General features: G+C 56.9%; 1 protein-coding gene across 7 annotated transcripts; it reads right to left on the minus strand.

The window, feature by feature from the left end:
* Positions 1 to 1,862: 1,862 nt before the first annotated feature.
* ZDHHC7 (zinc finger DHHC-type palmitoyltransferase 7) lies at positions 1,863 to 27,687 on the minus strand. 7 transcript variants are annotated; one of them, XR_006212186.1, is made up of 9 exons: positions 15,468 to 15,717; positions 14,355 to 14,440; positions 11,420 to 11,750; positions 7,135 to 7,259; positions 5,781 to 5,877; positions 5,293 to 5,374; positions 4,450 to 4,580; positions 2,957 to 3,780; positions 1,863 to 2,707 (listed from the first exon to the last, which is right to left on the minus strand). XR_006212186.1 is itself a non-coding variant. In XM_042970721.1 (8 exons), exons 3-8 carry the CDS (start codon positions 11,732 to 11,734, stop codon positions 3,604 to 3,606), a joined length of 927 nt encoding a protein of 308 aa, XP_042826655.1. In that variant the 5' UTR covers positions 11,735 to 11,750; positions 14,355 to 14,440; positions 27,633 to 27,687; the 3' UTR covers positions 1,863 to 3,603. The 7 variants fall into 7 exon arrangements, 6 of the variants coding, with proteins under 6 accessions (XP_042826655.1, XP_042826656.1, XP_007082884.2 ...); XM_042970721.1 differs by lacking the exon at positions 15,468 to 15,717 and adding an exon at positions 27,633 to 27,687 and having other exon boundaries at positions 1,863 to 3,780; XM_042970722.1 differs by lacking the exon at positions 15,468 to 15,717 and adding an exon at positions 26,874 to 27,498 and having other exon boundaries at positions 1,863 to 3,780.
* Positions 27,688 to 27,793: the final 106 nt, after the last annotated feature.

Genomic DNA, 27,793 nt, shown 5'->3' on the forward strand with positions numbered 1-27,793 from the left:
TCTCTGTCTCTGAAAGATGAATAAACCTTAAAAAAAAAAATTTTTTTTTAAAGCGAAAGGCACGTGTCTGAGAAGGGGTACGAGCCTGAGCAGAGGAGATCGGGTTCCATCCGAGGAGGCACAGACCCTCTTCAGCAGCTGAAAGACTGACTCAGAACCCGCAGTCTGGCTTACGGCGCCCGTCAGCCCAGACGACCGTGGGATACAGGTATGTGCAAACAGGCTAACGTGCTGACAACCTCGAACCTTCTCAGGGAACTGGCAGAGAATGTGCTGGGGCAGCTGTGGCATCCAGATGTGGACCCCGGAGGGCGGGGAGCCTGAGCGCACGCGTCTCGGGACGGCCGTGCGGCACCCCCGGAGAAGCCGAGGCTCCTGGAGCAGGGCGGGCGGCAAGGCAGGAACCACCCCGTAACCAGGGAGGCGGGCTGGGGCGGAGGGAGACTTAGTGACAGGGAACAGGGCACACACACGGCACCGTTAGCTCTAGGAACAAACCCCGTCGCAGGACCCTACTTGGTTTAGCAGCATTTGTTTTGTCATCTCAAGCTGTCATACGGTATCGGGGTGCGGATACAGGGGGCGAGCGGGGAGGGGAAGGGAAAGTCGGCAGCGTGCCCCAGACGGCAGATATGCCGTGCGTACAATCCCCTCGTCCTTTCCATCGGGCCTGGCAACCGAGCCCTGCCTGCTCAGGCAGATGAAAAGCAAAACCTGGCATGCCCGGGTGGCTCAGTCAGGCGGTCACGCGTCCGACTCTTGATTTTGGCTCCGGTCATGATCTCGAGGCTCGTGAGGTCGAGCCCCGTGTCAGGCTCTGCGCGGACAGTGTGGAGCCTGCCTGGGATTCTCTCTCTCCCTCTCTCTCTAAATAAGCGAGCTTTTAAAACAACAAAGCGAAACCAGTCGCAGATCAGCGTATCTTCGCTTTGTGTCTTTGGGCTGTCTTTGGTCAAATTGGAAACGGTCTTAAATCTGGTCCCCGGTCCATAGTGTAGGCCACTTACCCTTCCATCGAGAGCGTTGGAATGCCACTCCGGGCCACCCGCAGGACGCTCTTCTCCGCTCAGGTGGCCGAAACGAGTTCACGTACGACGGAAGACGGGATTAGCCGCCTTTCTGTTCGGATAATGTTTTCCCTCTCCATCTTAACCCCACTGTCACACTCCTGTGGACGGAGTCAGCGTCACACCCTTCGAGGAGGGACACGGGGCACGTGGCAGCAAAATCCTGCAGGGACGCGAGCCTGAGGGTCGCTGCCGGCCCGGCGTCTGTGCTCAGGGCCGTGTCTCCGTGTTCCCACCCGTCTGGGCAGCCAGCAGGCGCCTCACGGGATGGTGCGGGCCCTTCCTCCCTCCGTGGCGGTGGGAGTGCCCGGCCCGGCCGCCCCGCTCACGGGCCTGTGGCTCCCTCGAGCACAAATGCTACGTCTGTCGAATGAGGCTGTAGGCGCCGGGGTTCTGGATCCACGAGACGGATTTTTTAAAAAGTGTTTTTATTTCAAAGGGCACCAGAAACACTGCAGGAATGCTCACAACCAAGCGAAGTGGGACGCCAGGCGCCCCGCTGGAGCAGATGTGAAGTGTGGGCGCGGCAGAGTCTGCGAGGGCAGCGCCGAGGGCCCACGCCGCTCGTCAGGGCGCCGGAGCGTTTGGGGCCTTGGCCAACGCCGCGGGAGCGACGGCACCTGCCGGGCCGCGGGTGCCGGGAACAGGGAGAAGCCAACTACCGAAGACAGCGACAGTGTGCGAGGACCCGCGCCACCTACCGAAGCGCCTGGGGCCGGCAGCGGCCGCCGCGCATCGCATACGGGCGGTGCTGGAGGGGACGAGGACACCGGACCTGCACACACTTGCCGAGTCTCACGGGAATCCACCACTCGGACCACTTTTTATTGATGAACAGGTACACACGTTAAAAGCCTCACACTGAAGCCGGACACACGCGCCCACCGCGGACAACGGATGTGCAGACACGTGACGCAGCGCGACCCCTGGCGGCTCGCCGCGTCTGGGCCCCTGGGGCCTGTCCCTCTGGTGGGGACACGGCCCCTGCCCCGGGGCTCTCAGTCCGTCTCCGGGACATCCCTCCGCTCTGCTCGCCCGGCTACAGCTGCGTGTCTCGGGTAGGTCCCCCGCGGATCTGCGTCAGCAGGGGCGGAAGCCTGACTAGGATAGGGTGCGGGTTCGTTAAAACCAAAACCCAAACCCAAACAGCTCACGGGTGAACGGAAAGGCGTAGAAGCCGGGAGGGAAACACCGGCTCTCGTCAGCGTGCAGGCAGGCTTGGAGGAGAGCCTCGGGCTTTGTCAAGGACCGCTTCCTCCGGAGTCCCGCAAAACAGGTACAGACCGGGCGAGTTTAAGGCGAGTCCCCACGGAGGGGAGCTGTTTGCTTTCTGATGGAAGTTTAAGCTCTGCACCAAAGGTCCTACTGGATCGCTTGGGACGTGGGTGGAAAAACAAACACGAACGATACAAAAAATAAAGCTGTTGCCGTCCTGAATACTCTGCGAGTGACTGAGGCTCGGGGGTCCCGGGGCTCTGCCTCGGGGTCCCCTCACGTCCTCCGTGCCGCCCGTGTCTCTCTGCGAGTGTCTGTGGCCATGCCCGCCCCCCTCCACCCCCGGCAGCGGCATCCCGCCGCACGGCGTACCCGGCCGCCGCGAGACTTCTCACCGAAGTGCCGCTAGGACACTCCTGATGTGGCTGGAACAAAAAAAAAACATCAGTTCCGAGGCCCTCGCGCACTCGGGACCTGGAAAATAAAGCCAAAACAGGAGGGCAACGAAGGACCACACGGGAGTGATTGTTCTTTGGATCAAGACATTCTCCAAAATGCAATACATTCATAATTCATGACAAGCCCCAGGGGACAAGGGTCCCGAGGCAGCTCTCCCCTCATCCCTGAAACCTCGGATTCTGGAAAGCAGCTCGCCGGCCGCACGCAGCCGTTACCTGTTAGGTCGCCGCAACAACACCGCCCATCTTAAGCACACGCGCGCGCGCACACACGCAGAGCTGCCGACAGGGTCGAAGCGGCCTCTTCGGGGCAGTGGGCGCGTGCCGAAGGCCACCTTCACCGTTCGGTGCACAGATCGTTTGCAAACTCGGTGCAAAGTATCGGAGCTCATCGAGACCAAAGTGTTTTCTGTGTCAGGGCCCCTCCTCGATCAAGGGCGCGCACTAATGAATCCCAGGGCCGACAGGAACGCCCCGAAACCGTTAAGCTGGAGAATTCTCATTCACTGGATTGACTTTTTTTTTTTTTCTCCTCATGACTGAAAAAAGCAGCTTAGGACACAGGATTTTAATAACCCATGTAATACCCCACACAACCTCTTAGAAAATGCAGTGTCCCGAACCAAACCCTAAGTGTGCAGGAAGGTCGTGACACTTCTTCACGCGGCCACGTACCTTCTGTTAGTCGTACAGGCGGAAACCGGCCCCCGTCGCTGACGTGGACAGTCTGCGATCTGTGACTACAAACAAAACTGCTCGCTGCAGGCATCTGGTCTGTCGGTTCCGTTCGCCCTACTGGTCACAGGTGAGCTGCCGCCGCCCTTCCGGACTCGACTGAATCCCTTCGCGTCCGCCGACGGGCCTCAGACGGAGAACTCTGGGCCTCCCTTCCTGGGTCTGGTCTGCGGCCGCCCCAACCGGAAGCCGACGAAGGGGTTCATCCAGAGGAGCGAGGGGGGCCCCCCGAAGACAGACCGCATCCCCTCCCATCTCAGCCTCCGCTCCCACGTCGGCTTCTCACTCTTCAGCCTCTCGATCTCCTGGAGGCAGAAAGGAGAGCAGGTGGGTGGCAGGCAGCACCGGCAAAGCCCCCGACACGCGCGGGTCGGGCCCCACGGTCACGGCAGAGGAACCGCCACAGTGTGGGATCCGGTTCCGTGGGACAGCCACGTGCTCAGGTGACGTGTGGCCTCGCGGTCAGCAGAGCAGACCCTCCTTGCCGGACCGGCCCCGCGGCCTCCTGAGTGCATCCAGGCCGCAGCCACGGGCCACACCAACATGAGACACGGCCGGCCGGGGGCCACCCGCATATAGTGGTGGCAGGGCGGAGCGCGTCCTCTGGGCCGGGGCACTGGCCTTCTTTCCGTTTGTTACACACCTTTACCCAGTGTCTGCCCTAGACCCTCCAGGGCAGAGGCATGAAGGCCATCGGGTCCCTGCCCCCCACTCAGCTGGTCTAGGGGCTGGGTCCCCTAGAAACCGGGACTCGGCCTGGCTCCCTCTGCCCAGCTCTGTTGACTCTCGAATCAAACTGATCCCTGAACCTGCACGGCGCATCGACAGGGCAATGACCGACACAGGGAGCCCGCCGCAGCTTATCCAGACGGCCCTACCTCCCGAGTTAGTACACTCGCACCCGCTGTGGCCGCTGGCCTTTCCCACTCACTCAAGCCAAATGCCGGGCGAGCGCAACGGAGAAGGAAGCGTACCGTTTCGTCATTGCATATGGAGTGAATCTGGGTACCAAACATAACTGCGGTGAACGTGAAAAACAGAAGACCCTCAAGGCACAGGAGGATCAGCAGGATTACAGTCACGGGAGGCGAGAAGTCACTGCATTCTGTGAACGAGAGAGAGCGGGCCGTGAGAGGCCACCAGAGCACAGCAGCCCCCCAAAGCACGGGACGGCCCAGCGGCTGCGCACAGGAGCGTCCTCGCGGTGCCGGCCCCGAAGCCGGCGCGGACGGACGGAAGGGCTCATCCGTAAACGGGCACGTTCGCCGTTCACCACGGGGCGGGGGCGGCCACCCCTCCAGGCACAGATCTTCTCCGCCGTCTCTAGGTCAGCTTCCCCGTCACCCAAGGTTCCTGCCAAGACTGCACGTGCACGCTCAACCGCGTACTGACCTTCAGCGAGAGCTAGGGGAGGGGACAGCCCCGCAGGCCCCCCGGGGGTGAGTCTGTCTGACCTGCCGGCCGGTCTGGGGCGCGGCAGTCAGCGCCCACCTGACTCGCTCCTGCTGCGCTGTGCTTTGGGGGTCCGGTGACGCGAGGACCACACGGAACAACCCCCAGCTGGCTGACCAGAAAGCAAACGCAAGGTTTGGTGGGAGGATGCTGACTTCCGGGCAGGCTCCCACTCTGCAGAGCGACTCAGCACCAACTACTTCTGGACTGAGGAAGGACGATTCTGTGCACGTGGCTTCGATCCACGAGCAAAACGGGGGTGTTAAAACCCGTATTCCTTCCTAAAGGAACTTGTCGATTCCTGTAGCTTTTCCCTTTCCGCCTGACGGCAGCACTTGTGGGAAGGAAACCCACGCCGAGCTTACCGGTCCACTGCCCTCGGACACAGGAAATGAACTGGAGGCCACAGAGGATCAGAGCGTGGACTGAGGACAGAGCTATGTACATCTGGAACAAGACAGAAGCCGATTAGCACTCAGGGAGCGATGACATATTTTAGGAGCAAAGGCCACGTCGGCGTGTTGACCCTGTCTCGTTCGTCAGTCACAATTAAGGACGGGAGGAATCAGTCCAGCGGTTGCCGGCTGCCCACCCGAGGTCACGATGGACGCGGGACGCGTTTCGGCCAGCTGTTAGCAACTGTGACTCAAGGCATCCGAGCGAGGACGACACTGTGTCCGGTACCTAAACTAACACGAGCAGACACACCTGCCGGGGCGCGTCCTACCCACCGCGGCACAGTCTATCACGCGGGTCCCGGAGAACCCCGTCAGACAGGAGAATAAATTCGCCTGCTCCGGGCAAGGCTCTAGTTACACTCCACACGAGTCGGCACGCGAGGACTTTTACTCACAGTGAAGAGCACGAAAAACCTCTGATTCTTTTCTCCCACGCAATTGTTCACCCACGGGCAGTGATGATCCATCTTCCGAATACATCTTTTGCAAATACTGAAAAGGAGAAACCTGTCGGTGTTCCACGTGCTGAGAACACACGACCCCGGGCCACGCATCCGACGCACAGAATGTGGTGCTGGGAAGAGGCCTCTGGGAAGGGGCTCCTGCTCTGGAGGAGGGGCTGTCGTATCGGCCACGGTGAACACGGGCTGCTCTGGGCAGGGGTGCTCTGGGGAGGGGGTGCTGTAGGGGGGCTGCTCTGGGATGGGGGGGCTGCCCGGGGCAGGGGTCTCTTCGGGGCGGGGGGCTGCTCTGGGGAGGGGGTGCTGTGGGGGGGCTGCTCAGGGCAGGGGGCCGTTCTGGGGAGGGGTGCTGTGGGGGGCTTCTCTGGGGAGGGGGCTGCTCTGGGGAGGGGGCTCCCCGGGGCAGGGGGCTGTTCTGGGGAGGGGGTGCTGTGGGGGTGCTGCTCTGGGGAGGGGGCTGCTCTGGGGAGGGGGTGCTATGGGGGCGCTGCTCTGGGGCAGGGGGCTCCTTGGGGCGGGGGTCTGCTCTAGGGAGGGAGTGCTGTGGGGGCGCTGCTCGGGGCAGGGGGCTGCTCTGGGGAGGGGGCTGCTCTGGGGCAGGGGGCTCCTTGGGGTGGGGGGTCTGCTCTGGGGAGGGAGTGCTATGGGGGCGCTGCTCGGGGCAGGGGGCTGATCTGGGCAGGGGGGGCTGCTTGGGGCAGGGGGCTGCTCTGGGGAGGGGTGCTGTGGGGGGGCTGCTTGGGGCAGGGGGCTGCTCTGGGGTAGGGGCTGTTCTGGGGAGGGGTGCTGTGGGGGGGCTGCTCAGGGTAGGGGGCTGCTCTGGGGAGGGGGCTGTTCTGGGGATGGGGTGCTGTGGGGGCACTGCTTGGGCCAGGGGGCTGCTCTGGGGAGGGGGCTGTTCTGGGGATGAGGTGCTGTGGGGGCGCTGCTCTGGGGAGGGGGCTGCTCGGGGCAGGGGGCTGCTCTAGGGAGGGGGTGCAGTGGGGGGGGGCTGCTCTGGGGAGGGAGTGCTGTGGGGAGGGAGCTGTTCTGGGGAGGGGGTGCTGTGGGGGCGCTGCTCGGGTCAGGGGGCTGATCTGGGCAGGGGGGGCTGCTTGGGGCAGGGGGCTGCTCTGGGGAGGGGTACTGTGGGGGCGCTGCTCGGGTCAGGGGGCTGATCTGGGCAGGGGGTGCTGTGGGGGGGCTGCTCTGGGGAGGGGGCTGCTCGGGGCAGGGGGCTGCTCTAGGGAGGGGGCTGCCCTGGGGAGGGGGAGTGGGGGGGCGCTGCCCGGGGCGGGGCCTTCGGTACCTGCAGTGATGGGCGCGCTCAGGCTTGATGCAGCAGCACTTGGGACACTTGTAGATCACCTCCCCGGGCTTCAGCTGCAGACTCTCCACGTGCTCCTTAGTGGCATTTCCTTTGGGCACTGCCCCCTGTGGTGGGACAAGAGCGTATTTTGGTTCCAGGGAAGGAAAGCTCAAAAACAGAAGCAGTGAGCGCACGCGCTGCGGTCTGAGATGCCGTCCGATGATGCGCGACGCCACGGCCGCCGCGTGAAGTGCGGCGATGCGACCGTCCCTCGGGCAGGACCGGAAGTCACTTCCCACGAAAAGTGGCATCTGCGTTCACATGAACTCGAAATACCTTTTTATCCTTTCTGAACCGGTCAGTCTCCTGAGTCTTCCCTGGCTTGACGCAGAACACGCCGGAGGCGAGGCTTACTCGTCAGGCCTTCCCGACTCAAGGGCGCTGCCTGTCCCGAAGGGTGACACCCTTCCCTGTCACCGCGCTCTCACGGGCAGGGCTGACGTGACCAGGGTGGCCCAGAGTTTTCCCATCAGCTGCAGCCGGGCAACCCTCACGGGGCGCTATCGAGAAGGACCTTCTCTCTCATCCGCGAGGTTGCGTAACGCGCCCGGGTCTGCCGGCCTCGCCACGGGCGCTCACGTACACACACGTACACACACCTGCCAAGTGCGGCCCTGAGACGGGATCGGTGCCGGCCGTGGGGAGGGCCCCGCGGTGGGAGGGCAGTGGCAGGGGTGCCCCACGTGCTGGCCAAGGTGAAATACGGCAAGAGGCAGAGCGCCAGCGAGGCCCGAGCAGCGGTCACCGGGGGCTGCGCAGTGACCACACGTCCGCGGGACGGGACTCCAGGAGCCACGGCGGGGCGCACGAAGAAAGGGGACCCGCTGGCGTGGAGGAGGCTCTTAACGGTGGCAAGGTGCGAACGAGGTCCCCTCTCCCACCGGTTAGCGCCACGGAACCTGCACCTCGAGCAGAAAGGCACATTGGGAAGTGCAGGCCGGGGCCGCGGAGGGAGCGCAGACCCGAGGAGACGCGAGGCAGCAGTGAGCAGTGGCGGGGACACAGTGGCGGGGACGGCAGGGGACTCCTTGAGGCCCGGGCACAAGAGCTGAAGCTGCGTGGGGCAAGGGCTGACCTAATACCCGTGCACCAGCAGGAGGAGCCCAGCCCTCCCTGCTCCTCAGTTTACCTCCCAACACACAAGCACTTGTCCCTTGGCCATCCTAGCACTGGGAAGCTGTTCGGGTCAGGAGCCTAGTGTTTCCTAACACTACAATTTTCTCCTTAAGAAAGATTTAAAAGTGAAAGGTTCAAAACATTTTGGCTTTGAAAATTTAAGTCAGGATGTTAATTTTAGGGGATTTACACACCATAAATTTTAGGGGATTTACACACCACAATCTGGAGTCTTTAATCAGGTTTCCTCCACCCATCCGGTAGTCACAACGCTGTACTGATCTTACAAACCCCGCAACGTACACGCTCCCGGTGACAGTTCAGTGTCACGTGTTTCCATAGTAGGAGGCCAGGGACCCAATTTTAAAACTCCACACACCTTCATTTTTATGAGACAGACATGTACCCTTCCCCAGTAAAAACTGTGACCCACTGCCGTACCGTTCTGAAAAGCAGACACCCCAACAACCGCCCTTCTTTTCCAAGAGATCCCTCAGGACCGTTTCCAGCCGCACGGCCCTCACGCGGGGCTTAACGGCTGGGGGGGGCCCCCGCTGGTGTTTGGGGCGTCTTTCTTCTGGTTCCTGGCCCAGAACCCTGGGCAGGCGACAACGCTCTCGGGGCCTCGGGAGGCCCTACACTGATTCTGCGTCCCTGTCCCTCTCCCGTATCTTTCCATCTCATCCCAACTCCCTGGCATGCGTTCTGGATCCCCAAGACCTAGCCAAGGGGCAGCTGAGAACGGGGCTTTCCCCTAGACCTACATACTCATTTATGGATCTCCCAGGGCACAGGGAGCATGTGAAAACAGGCACAGGGGTGCAAACTGGGAACTCCAGAGTGCAGTGGAAGCTTCAAGACAAAGGCCTGGGTGATGAAAATGTCCTAAAACTGACTATGGTGGGGGTTTCACAGCTCCAGATAAGACCCACTTAACTATGCACTTTAAAAACATAAGTTTTATGGTATATGGATTAAATTGGAATTAAAATGCTGACATCCAAGGCCCCTAACTCCTCCTTGACCTTGGAAGGCCCTCCCTCTGAACACTGCATCCAACCTTCTCTGTAGTGACCCAACCAGGAAAACGAATGTGTCCGTGCAGGACAGACGCAGCGTCCTGCCCACACCTTCTCTCTACCACCTCTCCTCGGCCTCCCCCAGCCTCCTTGGGGCTTGCTCCAAGGGTTGAGACCTTTTCTGTAGGAGGAGGGGGGCCGGGATAGGAGCTGGACCGCAGGGCTCAGGAGCAGGGTTTCACTCCCAGAGGGAGGCTGTGCCACACAGACGGCAACGAAAGAGCCCTTGCAAAGTCTCTGACGGACATCAGATTGGGCTGTGGTCAGAGACTGTGAGGTGAGGCTGCAAAGCCGCTGGGAGACCATGCATCTGAGTTTGTCCCACAGTGCCGCTCCCGGCTGCCCACCTGGCCGGGTCTATAAATGCTGTCCTCTGCCCAGGACCCCCACTAGGCAAGGGACCGAGTGAACAGAGCAGGGAAAAGCCCCGGGATCTGAGCTCAGACGGCAAAAGTCACATCAGTGTCCACGTAAACCACCCTCTGCGGACTGATCAGTATCGCTTCAGCCTCAAACTCCTAATCTCATTTATAAAAAAATCTGTACAAGACATTAACTTCTCAGTCTTTTCTTTAGAGAGAGCCACCAACAGACACGAGCCCTGAAGACTGTAATTCACAAATCAGGAGCCCCCGCCCCCGAGGTTTAAAACCACTGTTTTAATGCTGTCGAAAGAACCTGTTTTCAAATGAAGCTCCACAGGGACCACAAGCACCCGGCCGTGCACGCCGATGGCCGGAACGTCTCCGCTGAGCCTGCGGGCCCTCCGCGTCCCCTCCGGGCTCTGCGGCAAGCCTGGATCCAGGGTCTGCAGGGGACTCCTGGCTGAGCTGTAAGGGCCTCAACCGCTCTGCTGACCTAGAGGAGGTCTCACACCTCAGAGAAAGAACCTCAACCCCAACGCAGAGGTTCTGAATGCAGCGGCCTTCGGGACATCGGGGACCGATGGCAGTTCACGGCGTCAGGTCTTTATTCTGAGGGAAATCGTTCCCACACGGAGCCCAACACACCACCTTGGTTTTGTCGACACCGCACAATATACACCCGGGCCGGGCTCCCTCCCTGACCCCTGAGCCGAGGACACCTCGCTTGCGCAGTCACTTCCTCCCGGGTCAACGACCCACACCCGGTGGAACCAGTGCGGTCACTAAGGAGCTCTCCCTCCCTGCCGCACAGACAAGCAGGACCTTGACCCTCTCCAGGCTAGAAAGAGATGCCAGCCTCGGCTTCTGTGTGTAATTACAGAACAATTAGCAAACTGTGAAGCTAGAAAGAACTTAGAGATCATATCTAACCTCAGTTTAGCCCACTGAAGTTCAAGTAGTTGCTTCTGGTCAAAAGACAACGGAAAAGATCGGTTAAGTGGTGAAATCTAGAACCAGATCTCCCAGCTGTCAGTCTGATCTGCAGAGAAACAAAGCACTTAAACCAGGAGGGACTTGACAAATCACTCAGGGACACCTTTGCATTTGCACCAACAGTCCGGTGGGATGGATTTTCATTTCTGCACGGAGACCCCACCTTGAGCAATGTTTATGCTCCAGTTCAGACATGAAACAAGCAGGGTGCCCGTTGGGTGCGGTTGGGGAAGCACGTGACTCCTGATCTCGGGGTCACGAGTTTGAGTTGCATGGTGGGCGTGGAACCCGCTTTACGTAAAGAAATAGGGGCGCCTGGGTGGCTCGGTCGGTTCAGCGTCCGACTCGACTTTAGCTCAGCTCATGACCTCGTAGTTCACGCGTTTGAGCCCTACGTTGGGCTTCGCGCTGACAGTGTGGAACCTGCTAGGGATTCTCTCCCCCCTCTGCTTCCTTTCTCCACTTGTCTTTGCTCGCACACTCTCTCTCTCTCTCTCTCTCAAAATAAAGGAATAAACTTAAAAAAAAAAAAAAACCAACACAAAAATGCTACACGTCTGTACCAGGAGTTAATAAAAGCCCGAGGCCAGAGGAACAGCACCTTCGCCACGGGGTCTGTGGTGCCCCACGACCAGACACGAGAGGGGATGAAGGGTGACCATGGGTACTCACGGGGTCTGTGAGCATGGTTCTCAGGTGGGACGACAGGGCCAGCACCGCTAGGCAGTTAAAAAGGACTCCGTTGACCACAGAGTACCAGAAGTCTTTGGAAGGCAGCAGCATGACGAAAGTCACCACAAAGTCCGCATAGACGACCAGGAGCCACGTCATGACGGCACAGATCATGCCGCAGCCGTCGCGGATGAACCAGACCCTGTCGGCCACGTCAGCCTCAGAGGAAGAGGACGACGAAGAATCGTAATTGTCGTTTTCGGCCAGGAGAGGATGATGTTCGACATCCCGGAGCCGGTGTCCTGATGACGGCATGGTGTCCCCGGGCACCCTAGGAGACGGGACAGAGCTGATGAGGCTTGGGGGGGGGGGCAGGTGCACACTGGGTTAGTCTGCTCCGGACCATCTCGACAGACAGTCCACACACAGCAGAAAAGAACATTAACAACGGAACAAGACCTGAACTTTAAAATCTTTCACCTCGGGGACTAGTTTACAGCCTATGACACAGTACACCCCACGGCACGAGTGACCCCGAGGCGCACACAGCCACCGACGGCCAGCCACAGCCACGGACGAACAGAGATAAGGGAAAGAATAGGCCGGATGCAGCCTCCCAGCCGCGGTGGAGACCAAGCGAGTCGTGCCACAGCCGCCACCCTCGCCAGCAGGCCCGGGCCGTGTCTGTGCGGAGGCCCTGGGCCCCCGTCCTCTCGGGACCCCCGCGTGCGGTGCGCTTCTGTGTCCCCTCCGTCGCCCCGAGCTCTGTGCTGTTTCTGGAGGGCGCTCCTCTCTGCTTTCACGTCTTAACACTCTCGTTCCCTCGTGAATCCATTCGCTGAGCCGTTCTCGGACACCTCTCCCGTGCTTCCCACGCTGCCCGCTACAGGACAGCGCGCAGGGTGTGAGGGGACTCCGGAAAACCCCGGACTCTTCTTGGCCGGCTCTGGCTGCCGCGCTAATGCGCGCCCCGCCCCGACAGCGACCCGAGCGGCTGAGCGCTCGTGATCACGGTGGGGAAGGGGGGCTGGGGGTTCGCTTGGCCTTGGTGTTCATGCACGGGAAGGAGAAGCACCCACGGCCTTCCATCAGGGGCCCCGAGGACGCTCAGCGTGGGAGCAGGAGCGAGGGCACCGCCGGGCCCCCACGGGCCTACAGATGGGCACGGCTCTTCCTCGGAAGCAACTGTGGCACAGTGATGACAAGGACGAGCCGACAAGAGGCAGCTCAGTGCACGGGCACGAGACCAGACCCGGTTTCCCTCAAGCCGTAAAATAACCTCACTCGCAGGTCGGACACACATCGCTTGAAGGTTTTTTCTGAGTGACACACAAGAAACTAAAGACCAAGAGAGCGTGGACAGATCACAGCCAGCCTTCCGGCCCGTCGGCGCGCCTTCCCGGGGGTCCACTCAGTGCAGAGGAGCTCCCCGCGCCCCTCTCCCCCCAGCAAGCCGTCCTGACAGGTACCGTTCCCCAGAGGGGCACGCTGGGAGAAGGGCTTTGGCACACCAGACGTGACCATCGGAGGAGGGTGCACACCCCTGGTGCAGCCCAGTTTTGTCAGTGCCCGGGCAGTGACTGGAAGCTTCTCCCGTCTCTGGAACTCTCAGGGCCCGCCCACCGGTACTGCCTGTGACGTGCAGACCCCCTTCTGCCTTAAGGGAGCTCCTGTGCATCTCCCCTCCCTGGCGGGCTCTCATGAAGGGTCCGGCCTTCTCCCCGTGTGCCCGTTTGCCGCGTGCAGGCTGTTGGGCCCCCGGCAAGGGCATGTTTGTTATTCGGCAGATGCAACACCAAGAGAGCGGTCCCTTTCTCAGATTTAAGTAGTTTCATGGCGATTTCCATGAAAGACTCTTAGTGCATCGTCACTATACATCGAGGCCTTAAGCCGGAGAGTCCCTGCGACCAGCATCCGTTTTGCTCCACGGCCACTCCTCGAGCAGGACGCTCCCCGTGACGAGCGGGCGCTTGCTTGCTGGACAGCAAGACAAGAAGCTACAGGCCAGCCTTGCGCCAGAGCGCGTCTGGGCAGTCGGAGAGCAGGGCCCGGCGGGTCGTCCGGAGGCACGGCGCACGCTGGGCCCGTCCCGCTCGGCCCTCCCGGCAAGGTACCGGTGACAGGCGTGCTCCTGCAGGAGAAGCCGCAGACGCACGGACACCGTGGGAGGGCGCCGATGTGCCACATCTGTCAAATCCAGCCAAAGGCCACGGGAAAAGAACCTGATCGCCCAAAGTCACTTTGTGTCCAGGAAAACAAGCACTGAACACGGCAGGGCGCGGCCGGCTAGACCGGGTTCTCGGTCACCGGCTGCACGAGCCGAGCCGGCGTTTTGCCGAGTCACTGTGTTTACACCGCAGGAAGGGAGGGGAGGAAGTGAAGAAGCCATGCAGACGCTGGAAACGGGACAGCAGACGTGATACCGCCTGCAGCCGCCGGGGCGAGGGCGCGGCCCCCTCCCCCCTCAGGGCCGCACCGCCCTCGTCTCCGAGCCCTGACGGCCACCTCTGAGGGAACCCCGGAGGCAGCGCGATCGAGCGACGGGCGAGCCGGGGGCGCACGTCATCATTTGACTTTAGCGGCCGATTTAACGGGATGCCGTCCACGCTGCCGCACCTGAGCTGTTTATGCTCACGTTAGGGACAGCGGTTTCCCAGAACGCGGCAGGTGGCACGGCGGGTCGCCGCGACGTGTGGGGACTGCCATGCGGGCGACGCTTCCCGTTGATTCTCGCCCGGCGCTCACCTCGTCTGCCACACCGATCGCTCACGGGTTCGCGTCACGGAGCCCCCTCCAGAGGCGGCGAGCGAGCCGAAGCCCACAGGTTAAAGACTGACCGTCTATACCGCACAAACCGCCCCGTCAACGAACGCAGTCAGCGTCTGCGTCAGAAAGGGGGCAGAGGCCACGCAGCCAAACAGGGCCCCTCGCTCACCTCACAAACGAGCTCGAAGCATTACTTGAACACTTTGCGCCTTTTCTTCAGGATCTGAAGGTGCATAGTGTCCTATGTGACGGGATCTGAAAGACAACAAGACCTGATGAGAAAGGTTACTTCTCTTACGACCGAAGTACACGGCATTTCTTAGGCCGTGATTAATTCGGGGAGCTGTATAACCGACATCACCCTTGTCATGTAAAGTTCCGCTATCCGGAACCACCCCTGACGAAGTCATCACTCCTCTGCATTTCCATTACTAGTAAACTCTGCAGTGATTCACTTTACGCCTGCCCCAGCATTAAATGCGAGTCTGGAAGCCCGAACCTCTTGAGAAAGATCCCCAGGGAGAATCCAGGCCACATCCGACCAGCCTGCGTTTCGAAAGCCCACAACGGTTTTAGCGGCCACAGCAGGAGAATTACAGAGAAAACCGGAGAGAGCCAGACCACGAGGGGAGAGGTGCTGGACAAGGGATGCCGGGCCCGCGGGGAGGGAGGGAAACAGGGAACCGACTGAGGACCGCCTACTGGAGGAAAAGACCGCCCCCCCTTGGCGTCTCCCTCTGGCTCCCGGTCACCCGCGGGTGGCAACCAGAATTGGCCTCTGGAGAAGCACTCGTGCGTGGCCCTGAGAAAAAGGGCCTGAAGATAACAAGGTGGGCGGGACCCCCGACATAGTCTTTATTCCCAGCACGGATCTTTTCATTAGTTTTTTTTTTTCAAGCTGTCCATTTATTTCCAGTCTTTCTGAAACATGACTGGCACGCATCACTGTGTGCGTTCAAGGAGGACAGCATAATTCTTTGGCTTACACGTGGCTCAGATGTTTTGAAAAAAGCCCACAACGGGGCTCGCGAAAGGCTAGAGCCCCAGAAAGAGACACAGAACAGGCAAAAGGCAGAGAGAGAACTTAAGAAGAAATAAGAAATCGTATCTGTGAAACAAAAGAGGAACATTCTGAGAACTTCCTGGTTACTGGCAATAAAAATGGTGACAGAATTTTAAAAACAGGATCGGACAGGAGAGTGAGGAACTCTCCCAAAAGGAGAGCTAAGTGACAAAGAGAAAGAACTCAGGAGAGAGCATAAAATACAGTCGGCTGGCCCACCGTCCCGGCGCCTGTCCGTTCTTCCTCCCGTGTCCTTCCGCTAGATTATTCTGCTCAAGCAAACCCTCCGTCGGTGCTGTCTTCCGAAACCAAAACCCCTGACTAGGACAGCGGGAGGTTGGCGTGCAAGTCGGGGAGGAGGAGGGGCCGGGGGTCAGGAGGCGGGAGGCGCCTCTCCCGGGGCCCCCCAGTCTCTGCCACCAGACAGACGCTCCAGAGCAGAGCGAGGCCGCTCACTGTCCTGCCTCAAGGCTCCTCAGAAGCCACTTCTCCCTCAGCACCTACCCGACGGCCCCCCTGCCTGTCCTCCCACCTCCACCCCGGCCACTGTCCCCTAGCACCTTTCCAGCCCTGAGCCCCTTCTGAGGAACAAATGTGGCCGTGACTCCAAAGCTGCTGAAACTAACTGCGGGGGGAGCGGGGGGACTTTTAAAATACGGTATTTATATACAGTGACTTTGTTCACATAGCTATGCGCTAACCAACAACTGTTAATATGCAATGATATCTTGAACTGTTTTCAGATAAGCTCACGTAACAATGTTTTAAAGTAAAGCTGGCTTTGCAAAACACAAGACCGCTCAGGCGTCCCGTTTAGAGCAGCATCTCTACAATGAGACCAAATCCCCAATTACTTGTATATATTTTAAAAAGGAGCCAACGCAGCAGCCCCTTCGAAAAGCAAAGCGGCCTGGCACTTTCTCCCAGTTCAACACCCACCCTATGACTCAACGATTCCACTTCGAGATATTCACCCAAGAACGCTGAATGCGAACGCAAACATGGACAGCACCGTTCACGCAGCTTTATTCATAATCTTCCGGACTAGAAACTATCCAAATAGCCAGCACCAGGAGGCGAATAGACGAACTATGGCACGTTCTTGCGACGGCACACTTCTCAGCAACAAAGAGGGAAAAAGCTAGTGACACCTGCAACAACGTGGCTAAATCCCAAAAAACCTTCCGCCATCCGCAGCAACCGTTTCCTCAACACGTCTCTGGAGGCAAGGGAAACGAAAGCAAAAACGAACCATCGGGACCTCATCAAAATAAAAAGCTTCTGCACAGCGAAGGCAACGATCAGCAAAACCGAAAGGCAACCGACGGAATGGGAGAAGATATTTGCAAACGACGTGTCAGATAAAGGGTTAGTCTGCAAAGTCTATAAAGAGCTTATCAAACTCCACACCCAAAAAACAAACAATCCAGTGGAGAAATGGGCCGAAGACATGAATAGACACTTCTCCAAAGCAGACCTCCAGATGGCCAACCGACACATGAGAAAATGCTCCACGTCACTCCTCATCAGGGGAAGACAAATCAAAACCCACCGAGATCCCACCTCCCACCTGTCAGAATGGCTCACAGGAACAACTCGGGCAACGACAGGTGCTGGCGAGGATGCGGAGAAAGAGGAGCTCTTTTGCATCGCTGGTGGGAATGCAAGCCTGATGCAGCCTCTCTGGAAAACAGCTTGGAGCTTCCTCAAAAAACTAAAACTAGAACTCCCCTGCGACCCGGCAACTGCTGGGTATTTATCCAAACAAATTAAACTAGCTATTTACCCAAAGGATCCAGGTGTGCTGTTCCGAAGGACCACATGCACCCCCATGTTTACAGCCGCACTGTCGACAACAGCCACAGTATGGGAAGAGCCCAAATGTCCATCGACGGATGAGCGGATAAAGAAGATGTGGTATAGATATAAATGGAGTCTTACTCGGCGATCAAAAAGAATGAAATCTTGCCATTTGCAACTATGTGGCTGGAACTGGAGGGGATTATGCTAAGTGAAATTTCGTCAGAGAAAGACAAATTATCCTATGACTTCACTCATATAAGGACTTTAGGATACGAAACTCATGAACAGAAGGGAAGAGAAGCAAAACTAATATAAAAATAGGGAGGGGGACAAGACATAAGAGACTCTTAAATATAGAGAACAGAGGGCTGCTGGAGGCGTTGTGGGAGGGGGATGGGCTAAATGGGGAAGGGGCTTAAGGAATCTACTCCTGAAATCGTTGCTCTCTCTATGCTAACCAATTTGGATGTACATTAAAAAATAAATACATTAATTAAAAAAAAAATGTTCTGCCATCTACATGGCCCTTGAAACCAGGCAACATGAATTTATTTTGAAAGAATTCAAAGTGGGTTTGAACACAAGGGGAATGACTGAGAAGAGCCAAAGGTACCTTCTCAGCTGTTGGAAATGCCCCGGATCCTGAGAGGGACATAGCATCTGTCAAAAGTCGGGGCACCTGGGTGGCTCAGTCGGTTAAGCGTCCGACTCCGGCTCAAGTCATGATCTCGCTGTCTGTGAGTTCGAGACCCACGTCGGGCTCTGTGCTGTCGGTTCAGAGCCCGGAGCCTGCTTCGGATTCTGTGTCTCCCTCTCTCTCTGCCCCTCTCCTGCTCATGCTGTCTCTCTCTGTCTCAAAAATAAATAAAAACACTTAAAACAATTTTTTTTTAAAAAACTTAAAAAAACAAAATAAAACAAAACAGGGGCACCTGGGTGGCTCAGTCGGTTGAGCGCCCGACTTCGGCTCAGGTCACGATCTCGCGGTTCGTGAGTTCGAGCCCCGCGTCGGGCTCTGTGCTGACAGCTCAGAGCCTGGATGGAGCCTGCTTTGGATTCTGTGTCTCCCTCTCTCTCTGCTCCTCCCCCACTCATGTTCAGTCTCTCAAAAATAAACATTAAAAAAAAAAAATTAAAAAAAAACAGCCAACAATCAACAGTACGCTTAAAATTGTACATTTCATCATACATTAATTCCGCTTCACTAAAAGAATGACCAGGAGGAAAATAACCAGTGCGAGTTCATGTGCCGGGTGGGAAAGGCCAAGTGAAGCCAAGCTCCAGCCAGATGTTTCCTCCAGAAGCTGCGCTCAGGAGCCAAGACGTCTCTGACAAGACGTCCCTTCAGACAAAGTTCTTGGCCTCTTCCCTTGCTTTTTACCTTGGCTATAAACAGAAAATGTGTTCTCAAATACAAACTGAAAACAAATGAACGAAAGACATCAGTTTTCCTTGGTGATGAGTTACTACAAAAAAGAATCAAGAGGGGCGCCTGCTGGCTCGGCGAGTGGAGCGTGTGACTCTCGATCTCGGAGTTTTGAGTGTGAGCCCCATGCTGGGTGTCGAGAGTACTTAAAAAAATAAAATCTAAAAAAAAAAAAAAATCATGATATAATTACTTTCTCTATTGCAATAAAAAGAATGTCTACCCTAGAGTCTGGTATTCATGTTTATATTACAATGCTGTTTAAACTCATTATGGCTTTAGTATTCATACACCCACTGATGACCTATAAAAAGCAGGGATAAGCAACTCTCTGCTTCAGGCACAGAAGCAGCATATGAAGCAAACACAAGCCATGAAAGATCTACTTAATTCAAACGTGGCGGGGGGCAGGAGGGGGGGCGGTTCCAACACCATCCCCTCTACACCAGGCCCCCGATGCACCAGCACAGACAGGAGCTTTAGCCCACGGGAGTTCACAGACCAGCAGAGGTGGCAATCGGGCTGGTAAATAATATGCTAAGTGTTACCCCCAAATTAGGAGCCAAGTGTGACGAGTGAGAGGGAGCACGGCGGCTAATTCTGTCTGGGGGAGCCAGAGAAAGCGTCAAGAAAGAAAGGGGACCGCGTGGTGGGCCGTGACAAGAGGCAGGGCCCAGACAGGAGAGAACAGTGTGAGAAGACCCGGGTGGGAGAGGCGCACGGCGTGCTACGGGGCCTCAGGCCTGGGGAGAAGGAGGGCGGGGAGAGGCAGAGGGGACGGGCAGACCGGAGCCACTTCCAAGGCGCTCAGAACGGCCCGTGGAGGAGTCTGGAAGCCTGGACTCATCCCGCTGGAACGGGAGGCACCAGTACTTTGTAAACAGATGCTTTAAAATGTAATTGGCAACAAGGTGAGACCTGGGTGGAAGGAGGCTGCTGCGGCCGAGAGCAGAGAAGGCGCAGGCCGGGGCCAAGAGGGGGCAGGGCCCGTGCGCCCCTATCTCACAGCCAGGCCCAGGAAGAAAGAGCATAGCAGGGACCGACGGCGTGGGGCAGCGGGGGGCACCATACAAGGACGCGACAGGGACGCGGAAACACTGCTGCCCCGGCCGCTTCTTCCGCAACGCAGGAGCTGCAGACTCAGGGAGAGAGCCCGAGACTGGGACTCACAGACTTACGGGCACCTGTGGAACACGCTGGCGGACAATCCTCCGCCCTCCCCCTGCCCCGACCTAGAGACCCCAGCACAGAGGGGACGAGCAAAGGGGGAACGGACGTGACCACCCGAGGGGCCACAGAAGTGTGGGGCTAGAGCCCTGGAAGGGGTCCAAAGGGCCAGCAAGGGCGCCAGAAGGGCCGGGGAAGAGCAGGCAGGCCGGAGCAGCCCCTCAGGGATCTCGCCCTGGCAGGTTCAGTCCAGGGCCACGAGCCGGGAGAGTGGGTGGTGAGAAAATGAGAGAAGCGCTTTCCAGAAGTGCCGGTGAGCCCAGGATCTGCGCGGCTGGAAGGAAAAGCAGAGGGGATTCTGTTCTGTTTCCGCTCTCGTGCGCCATCTCATACGCCACGGTAATCCTAAACAGGAACAGCGGACCCTCGAATAACACGGCGTTGGGGACGCCATGCCCACAGACAGTCAAAAAGCTGTGGGTAACCTCGGAGTCCCCCGAGATCGAACTCCTAACAGCCCACCGTTGATCTGAAGCCTCACGATGACGGTAACAGCCAACGAACACGATTTTTGTACGTATTCTTATGACGAAGCACGAGAAAAAGTGTTAAGAAAGTCATAAGAGAAAACACATTTACGGTATTATATACCGTATCAAAAAAATTCACATGTAAGTAGCCTGCGCGCTCAAACCCGGGCTGTGCAGGGTCCCCGTTTGCACACGGGCCGCCTTGGACCCGCAGGGGCTCCACGCAGGTGTCACCAAAGTGCATCTTGGTTTGACTATGCCACGCTTTTAAAAGCCTACCACGGCCCCCAAAGTGATTTAATGGAAACAGAATGAAATATTTATGTACAGCTGAGCCAATTAAGATATCAGACCAAGAAAACATAAGCTAAGAGGCCTCGCCGTGCTTACTCCTGTTTCTTTTTTCTTTCTAATTCTGTACTTCGCTGAACTTTTCTTGCCACCACAAAAGTACTTTAGGCTCGCTGCACTTTTGTGTTTTGAAAGGATGAGGGTCCAAGTTTGCAGACTCGGGGGGACGATCCCCCTTCCTGAGAAGGAGGAAGCAACAGTGGGGCAGGGGGGTCTATGGAAAACCATGGAGATGGGCTGAAGCTAGAGCCGTTCACACCCCACAGCACTGTTTTCTGAGCAAAGAGTAACCAGTGGGCTGTGGGTGTCACAAGTGCAGGAAGCCACTGAGATCGGGGAACGGTTGCTGCAGGGAGAGCAGCCGAGCGAGTGGTGGGCCCACGAGGTGCCGCAGACCCCCACTTTCTAACAACGTGATGGGACTGCTTTGCTCCGACGTCCAAGAGCCCAGCTCAGCACCCAAAGGCTTACGCGGGGCTGGAGAGTAGCCACGATGACCGATGATTCGATGGAAAACCAGGTGTCAAACAGGTGTCAAAGGCAAGGCCTGAGCTGAAATGACCCGTTGTGGAATGCAGGAGGAAGGGGAGAAGCCTGACAAGCCAGCTGGCAGAAAATTCTAAGGAGCTGGAGGTCCTGGTGAGACCAAGAACCGGGTTTGGAGGAAGTGACAAGGTGGCCAGGTCGGACGGAGGCTGGATCAGCAGGGCAGTTCCAAGAGCTCAGCAGAGGGGCCCTTCGGGATAAAAATAAGTTCCGGCACGTGGCTGTGCAAACAGGCTGCGACCTGAAAGGACGTGAAGGGAAAGGTCTAGTACGTCTGTCCCGGGGCATCAACCTTCATCCTGGATGCCAAGTGAGCCAGGGTGGAGCGGAGGACTATAGGCCGTAGAGTCGGAGCTGGACTTGCTGAAAGAAGGAAAGAATGGAGTGGCCACATAACGTGCTGTAGTGTATTTACGGCAATTACGTTCTCGAACGTTCCTTCCATCATTTTGCAATCGTGAAAGATTTAGTTTGTGCTTTCAAACCCTACCAATAATGTATGCCGTACAAAACCACGATCTTCTCAAATTATTGAATCCAAAGAACAGAATATTAACATTTAAGGGGGAAAAAACCCAACAGAATATTAAGCCAAGTAAAGCCAAGTCTCAATAGTATGCTGGCACATAATCCACACTGTGACAAGTAAACTTGTTTAAGGTTTCTAGGAAGGTCTTCGACACTAAAATACATAACCGCTCTAGAACGGGCCTTGGATGCTGCCGGTCATAGATGGCAAATGGAGAAACGCACCCACCAGGAGCCAATCTCATGGGTGCACGGGGATGGTGCTGGGTTTTCCTTCTTTCCCACGGGCCATGCTTCAGTCTCTTACCGGGTCCTCCTCTTTGTAGGTGCCTCGGTGGCGGTGCTCAGGCTCAGCCCCGGGTTTTCCCTTTATCTCCGCTCTCTCTAAAGGATCTTCTGGGCTCTCAGGCCCACGAACGCCGCTGCTAATGATACACATATCTGGGAAGCTCCGAAACGAACGGTACATCACTGAGTAGATCCAGCCATCTGGATCAGCCCTCACTGAGTAGATCCTCCCCAACAACCCCCTCCCCCACCAAACCCTTACGGACCTTCGCAGCTCCGTAGGGCGTACCTCCTCCAGCTAGTTGTCAAGGTCAACACATAGGAGTCACTCTTCACTCAACTCTTCCCCCACCTGCCCCCCCCCACCTCTTCACATCGAACCCTCCAGCAAGTCCTGTGGGCGCCATCTCCAAAACCGGCCCAAATCTGCCCTCTTCCACCTCCTGCCCAGCCAAACCACGGCCACGAGCCCTCCCCCAGGCAGTCCGCAGGGCGCCTCCCCAGCACTCCCGGTCGGTCTCTACCGTCACTGCCTCCCTCACCCCATGGCCCACCCCGAACAAGGTTTCACAGATACAAATCAGATCATACTCCTCCCTTACTTAAAACCGCCCAACGAGGGCCTCTGCCGTTAGAGTAACATCCAAAGGCCTCCCTGTGGTCTAAAGCTCTACCTGACCTGGAGCCTGCTGACCTCCCCACCTCGCGGCTGCAACATGCCCTGCAATGTCCCGGCACACCCCCAGGACGCTGCGCACTCTGCACCTGTCTGTGCAGTGAGCTGAGGGGCAAGGAGCGTGCCCGAGAAGACTCAGGGACACGGAGGGGAGGCGGTGGGATCTGGCCGGGGTGGGGGAGGCGGGGGCGCGGTCAGGAGTCTGGGAGCCTTGCGAAGAGCAGTCGGGGAGACGTGCGGAAGGGTTGAGGGGAGAGAGGGAGAAGGGGAGGAGGAGAGAATCCCACACTTCTGGGGGAATCTCCATTTCCAGGGTGTCATCCCGAGCACGGGCTGGATGAGGTGGCCTCAAGGACGCGCTCACCGATATCCCAGAGGTTTCACGGTTATCCCCGCGCGAGAGCCACAGCCTGTCTCTGAAAGCTTTTTCTAAAGATCCCAAAAAGGTAAACGAACCCTCGGGAATTCTAAATCCAGAGATACAAAGAACACCAGAGTTCCAAACCTCTCTTAGGTGTCCTGTCCCAGGGAACGGCTGGACCTGAATCAGGCTGGCGAATCCCAGGCTCTTTCCACGTCTTCCTAAATAGGGTTTCCTTGTTTAACATGACGTGAACTCTTGCAGCATCAGACTCGCCCAAATCCAAAACACTGGGAACATCTGACGTGCTAACGTAGCTAGCTCTCGGTTGCAAATTAACGACAATGTAAGATATCAGAAAGGCCAATCACTACGCACCCCCCGTGCACCCCGGAACTTTACATACATCATTACCTTGAAGCCGGCCGCTAGCCTAAGAGCAAGGCCCTAATATGAGCTCACTTCAGGCACGAACAGATGCAGCCTTACAGCTATAGAAACCTGCCCGAGCTCACAGCCAGTGAAGGGTGGACGTGGGACCGTTCTGACTCCAAAGCCCATGCTCTTCCGTTAAAATACACCGCCTCCCAGGGCACTTGGTGTTAGAAAATGCATTCTGTAACGAATAAATTGAATTAGGGAATATGGAACTCTAAGAATTCAAAACATTTCAACACAGAACTGATACTGTAAGAGCCTGTCTCGAGAGACACTGGCGGCCTCTCTATCCTGCCTGCCCCCTGCTTACTGGGTGCTGTAAACAAACAGCAGCCTTTCCAAAGCGCCAGCTAAACACAGAGCCCTCCTCTCCTCCCACGTACCGGGAGCACTCCTCGCAACCGGTATTTATTAAGTCCCTTTCACCCTCTAGACACACAACCCCTCCACCCCTCCCTACAGGCTCGAGGACACTTCCTGCTTAGGGCTCAGCCCCTTCTCGTCTCTCCTTTCCCACCACCAAGTTTAGGCACCTCGCCTCCGGCATGTGCCTCTGCAGAATCCTCATCTCCACGGTCGGTCGCGAGGTCCAACCACCCTCCAGGCAGCTGCAGGAGTCATCACCAAAAATCACCCGGTGCGTCAGAGTCAGTCTGGTCCAAAACCTTTCAGCCTTGCCCATGGCATTCAAGGCCCCACTGAATCTGGCTCGCCTTCCTTTTCAGGCGTGGTGCTCACACACTCTCTTCCACACGGTGCTTATGCCAGTTCCCTCACCATGCCCTCTCACCCCTCTGTGCTTCTGTTCCTGCTGTCCCCTCCAAGTTGAGGAATCTCATCCTCTGCTCAGCCAAATTACCCATTAATCAAGCACTTACCAAGCCCCCGCTATATACAGGGGATGGTAGGATGACGTAATTGTTTTCCAAACTGTAAGATGCTGTGCCAACGTGAGGCATTATCTTGGGCCCATTAGGATCTGGATTTTATTAGACAATAGGATTCTAACAAGGTTTTCCAAGAACGGAATAAAACTCAGTGGTAAGCAGAGCTAAGATTAGCGAGACAAAGACATGTTTGTAGACAGAGGCAAAGCAGTCAGTGAGAGAGAAAAAAAATCAAAGAGGCAAAAGTAAGAGGAAATGACTGAATGCCGGTCCCGAAACAGGCTGACCAAAGAACAGACACAGAGTTAATGGGAAGAGGGATTCTCTCTTCCTCAGAGGTAAAGGAAAGAAAAAGACTGATGGACATTGGGAGATATTTTAGCTAGAAAAAAAAAATCAAGGTTGAGCGAATTCTCCCAGTGGCCTCTGTCTCCTCCATGCTCCAGAAGGTAGCCACTCATCAGTGGTAAAGCAAAAGAGTGTATTTTTAAGTAGAAAGGGACCATGAAAGAAGGAAGGGTCCTGTGTAATGAAAAGTTTAACCTTGCCCAAAAGGAGGTCTGGCCTTTGTCCTCGGCTGACAAGTCGGATTTCGGGTGGGAGCTGGCCACGCCATTGAGACCAACAAGGTGGCTCCGAGGGGGGCTCTGGGGCACGCAGTATCAGCATGGCAATTGATGAATCACCCAATTATGCTTATGGAAGGGAACCCCAAAGAGGACTCGAAACACCACGGCTCCTCTGAGTTTCCCTGGCTGGGAGTGCCCGGCGCGTGCGAGCCGTCCCATCAATGCGGGGAATGGGACACATTCTGGATCCGAGAGAGAAGAAGACCCGAGCTTCACCCTGGCTCCCTCCTCAGACTCTGAGCCAGAAGCCTCTTCCCTTGGCTGATTTTAATCTTTATCTTTTACCTGTAAAAAAGCCTCGACTGTGCCCTAACAGCTTTCCGCAAGTTCCGCGAGTCCTTCTCAATAACAATCAAAACTGAAGGTGGTTTTGAGAACCCCAAAACTTGCAGCTGGTGTCAGAGGTGAGGGTGGTCTGACAGGACTGTTCCCTCTAAACTCTGGAAGTGACCCACTCTCACAGTCGACCTAACCACGTCTCAGATGCCGCAGCTGAATGGTCATGCGGCCCGTTGTGAACACTGACCCTGGACACTGGCTTTGGGGACACAAGGGAGTACAGTGGGTGTTCACATTTTATGCTCTGCTCTAGTGTTTGACTTTTTATACAAAATAAGCTGTATTATTTAAGTTAACTTACTATTTTTTTTGAGAGCGATAGAGAGTGGGGGAGGGGCAGAAACAGCGGGAGGCTCGAGCTCACGAACGGTGACATCGTGACCTGAGCTGAAACCAAGAGTCGGACGCTTCACCGACTGAACCACCCAGACACCCCGAGCTGTGTTATTTTTATAATTAAAAACACTATTTTTAAGAAACATAATCCCTAGGAGCCACTTCCGGAAAATTATCCGGTAGATGATCTGTAGCCTTGCCCCGCCTGCAGTGGAGCCGGGAAGCTCTCAGATCATCAGGAAAACGACTTCTCAGTTCATTCCAAACATTAGGTTCCAATGCAAACTTCTTTCTTTTTTTTTTTTAATTTTTTTTTTAACGTTTTTATTTATTTTTGAGACAGAGAGAGACAGAGCATGAACGGGGGAGGGGCAGAGAGAGAGGGAGACACAGAATCGGAAGCAGGCTCCAGGCTCCGAGCCATCAGCCCAGAGCCCGACGCGGGGCTTGAACTCACAGACTGTGAGATCGTGACCTGAGCCGAAGTCGGACGCTTAACCGACTGAGCCACCCAGGCGCCCCTGCAAACTTATTTCTAGTCCCATTGCCTCAAGTTACGGAAAACGATACTATCGGTAAGAGTCTCGAGCCTGCAGGTAACACTTTCAGTAAGAAAGCAGAAACGTATCCATACTTTTGTCTGAATCCAGACTGCTCTTAATGAAGTTCCTTTTCGTTCCGTTCCTGCTAACACTTGTCCTTTTCTAGAAGGGGATTTCTGCTTTTATAATGGATGGATTAGCACGGCTGCAACGATCCAATTTGCTCACTGGAAGCTGAGGCGGGCTCTGAGCCACTGGTAGCAGGAATATTTCTGTACGCGTTTTACGCCCTTTGCTTTGAGCTGAGACATCCGTGCGAAGAGTTCCTTCCGATGGCTGTCGAACGAATTCTTTACAAAGCTACCTTTCGCGTCATCTCGTCCTCGCAAGTCAAGGTGAACCCACCCGTCTAACTCCCAGAAATACACAACGCCCAAGTAACCTCAATAACCCGAACCCTTCTACCTCGAACACCTCCCAGGGTGTTCAAGGAATGTAATTCCACTCTTCTGTTCCACCCCACTTGTTCAAATACCCCAAGAGCTTTTCCCTTTAGTCGAGTTCTGACTTCCTAACCAGCAAGCTTAACAAGGTGACCTCTTGAAAGGTGACTGTAGGTGAGTTCAGGTTGTACAACAAAGAGATGAAACTCCTCGTCTGTGAGGGGAAGAGTGTAGGGAGAACTGCATATTGATCCAGGTTTCTAGACCACCTGAGACAGTTAAGAGTGAAATAGATACATACATGAGCAGCACGGACAGACACTAAGCAGACTCACTGCACAACTGATCACGAAAGGAAGCATAACGAGTCGGTTACTGGTAAGCTAGCAAAGTGTGTCGGTCCAACAGCAGAGAGACTTAGTTCCAGCAGCAATGACGCCTCGGGAGGGATGAACCTCGGCTGCAAGAAAAGACGCAGACGTTGTCCTGAAGGCTGACCTGATCGCCCCAGATGCCCAGTCCGGCAACCACCCCCCCGCCAAAGATGGTTGATTGGGGGAAGGGAAGATCATCAGGAAGACGGGCGAAGAATGGGAGAATGATTCAAACTTTTCAGAAAGAAGGGGAGAACAGGAGCATTCGAGAAGCCACGGGCGAAGTTCAAGAAAGCCCTTTGTAATGCTTGGCTATAAAGCACTCTTTACAGGTTACGGAAAGGTTTTATAGCCACTCTCTCTTTTGGCTCTAACAACAACCCCGTTATTAGTTTATGAGAGGGGGAAACCGCGGCTCGGGAGAGCTAAGTGTCACGCCCAAGGTCAGGCGAAAACCTGGGGCTGCGATTCGGGCCGTATCCCGAGAGATCAAGAGTGACAGGAGACACCTGGAAGGGAAGGCAAGCGCAGGCACAGAGGTGGCACAGAGGTGCCCCCGAGGAGCTCGGGAAGGTCGCAGAAGCGCGGCGTCCGGAGGAGAGGGCGCAGGGGGGGCCGAAGGAAGGGCGGGCCGGGGACCGGGAGTGGCCGGGAGGCCGGGGTGTGAGCAGCCCGCCCGGCCCCGGCCCGGCCCGGCCCGGCCCGGCCCGCCGCACTCACCCGAGGCCCGGGCGGGGTCGCCCGGCGCTGCGGCTCCTCCCGGCCTGCGGCGGCGGCGGCGGCGACTGCAGCGGCCGAGGCAGGGACGCATCATGCGGCCGCGCTCATGGCCGGGCCGGAGCGGGCCCCGCGGCTCGGCTCGGGCACGTCCCGCGGGCCCG

This window comes from Panthera tigris, chromosome E2, assembly GCF_018350195.1.
Source record: "Panthera tigris isolate Pti1 chromosome E2, P.tigris_Pti1_mat1.1, whole genome shotgun sequence".
Taxonomy (NCBI): Eukaryota; Metazoa; Chordata; class Mammalia; order Carnivora; family Felidae; genus Panthera; species Panthera tigris.

Excerpts from the sequence above, each read along its gene's own strand:
- ZDHHC7 (XM_042970721.1), bottom strand. The coding sequence starts at position 11,734 with ATGCCGTCATCAGGACACCGGCTCCGGGATGTCGAACATCATCCTCTC. Across the intron at positions 5,878-7,134 it reads GAGCGCGCCCATCACTGCAG|TATTTGCAAAAGATGTATTC; the intron begins GTACCGAAGGCC and ends TCTCCTTTTCAG. Across the intron at positions 5,375-5,780 it reads GGTTTTTCGTGCTCTTCACT|ATGTACATAGCTCTGTCCTC; the intron begins GTGAGTAAAAGT and ends GTCTTGTTCCAG.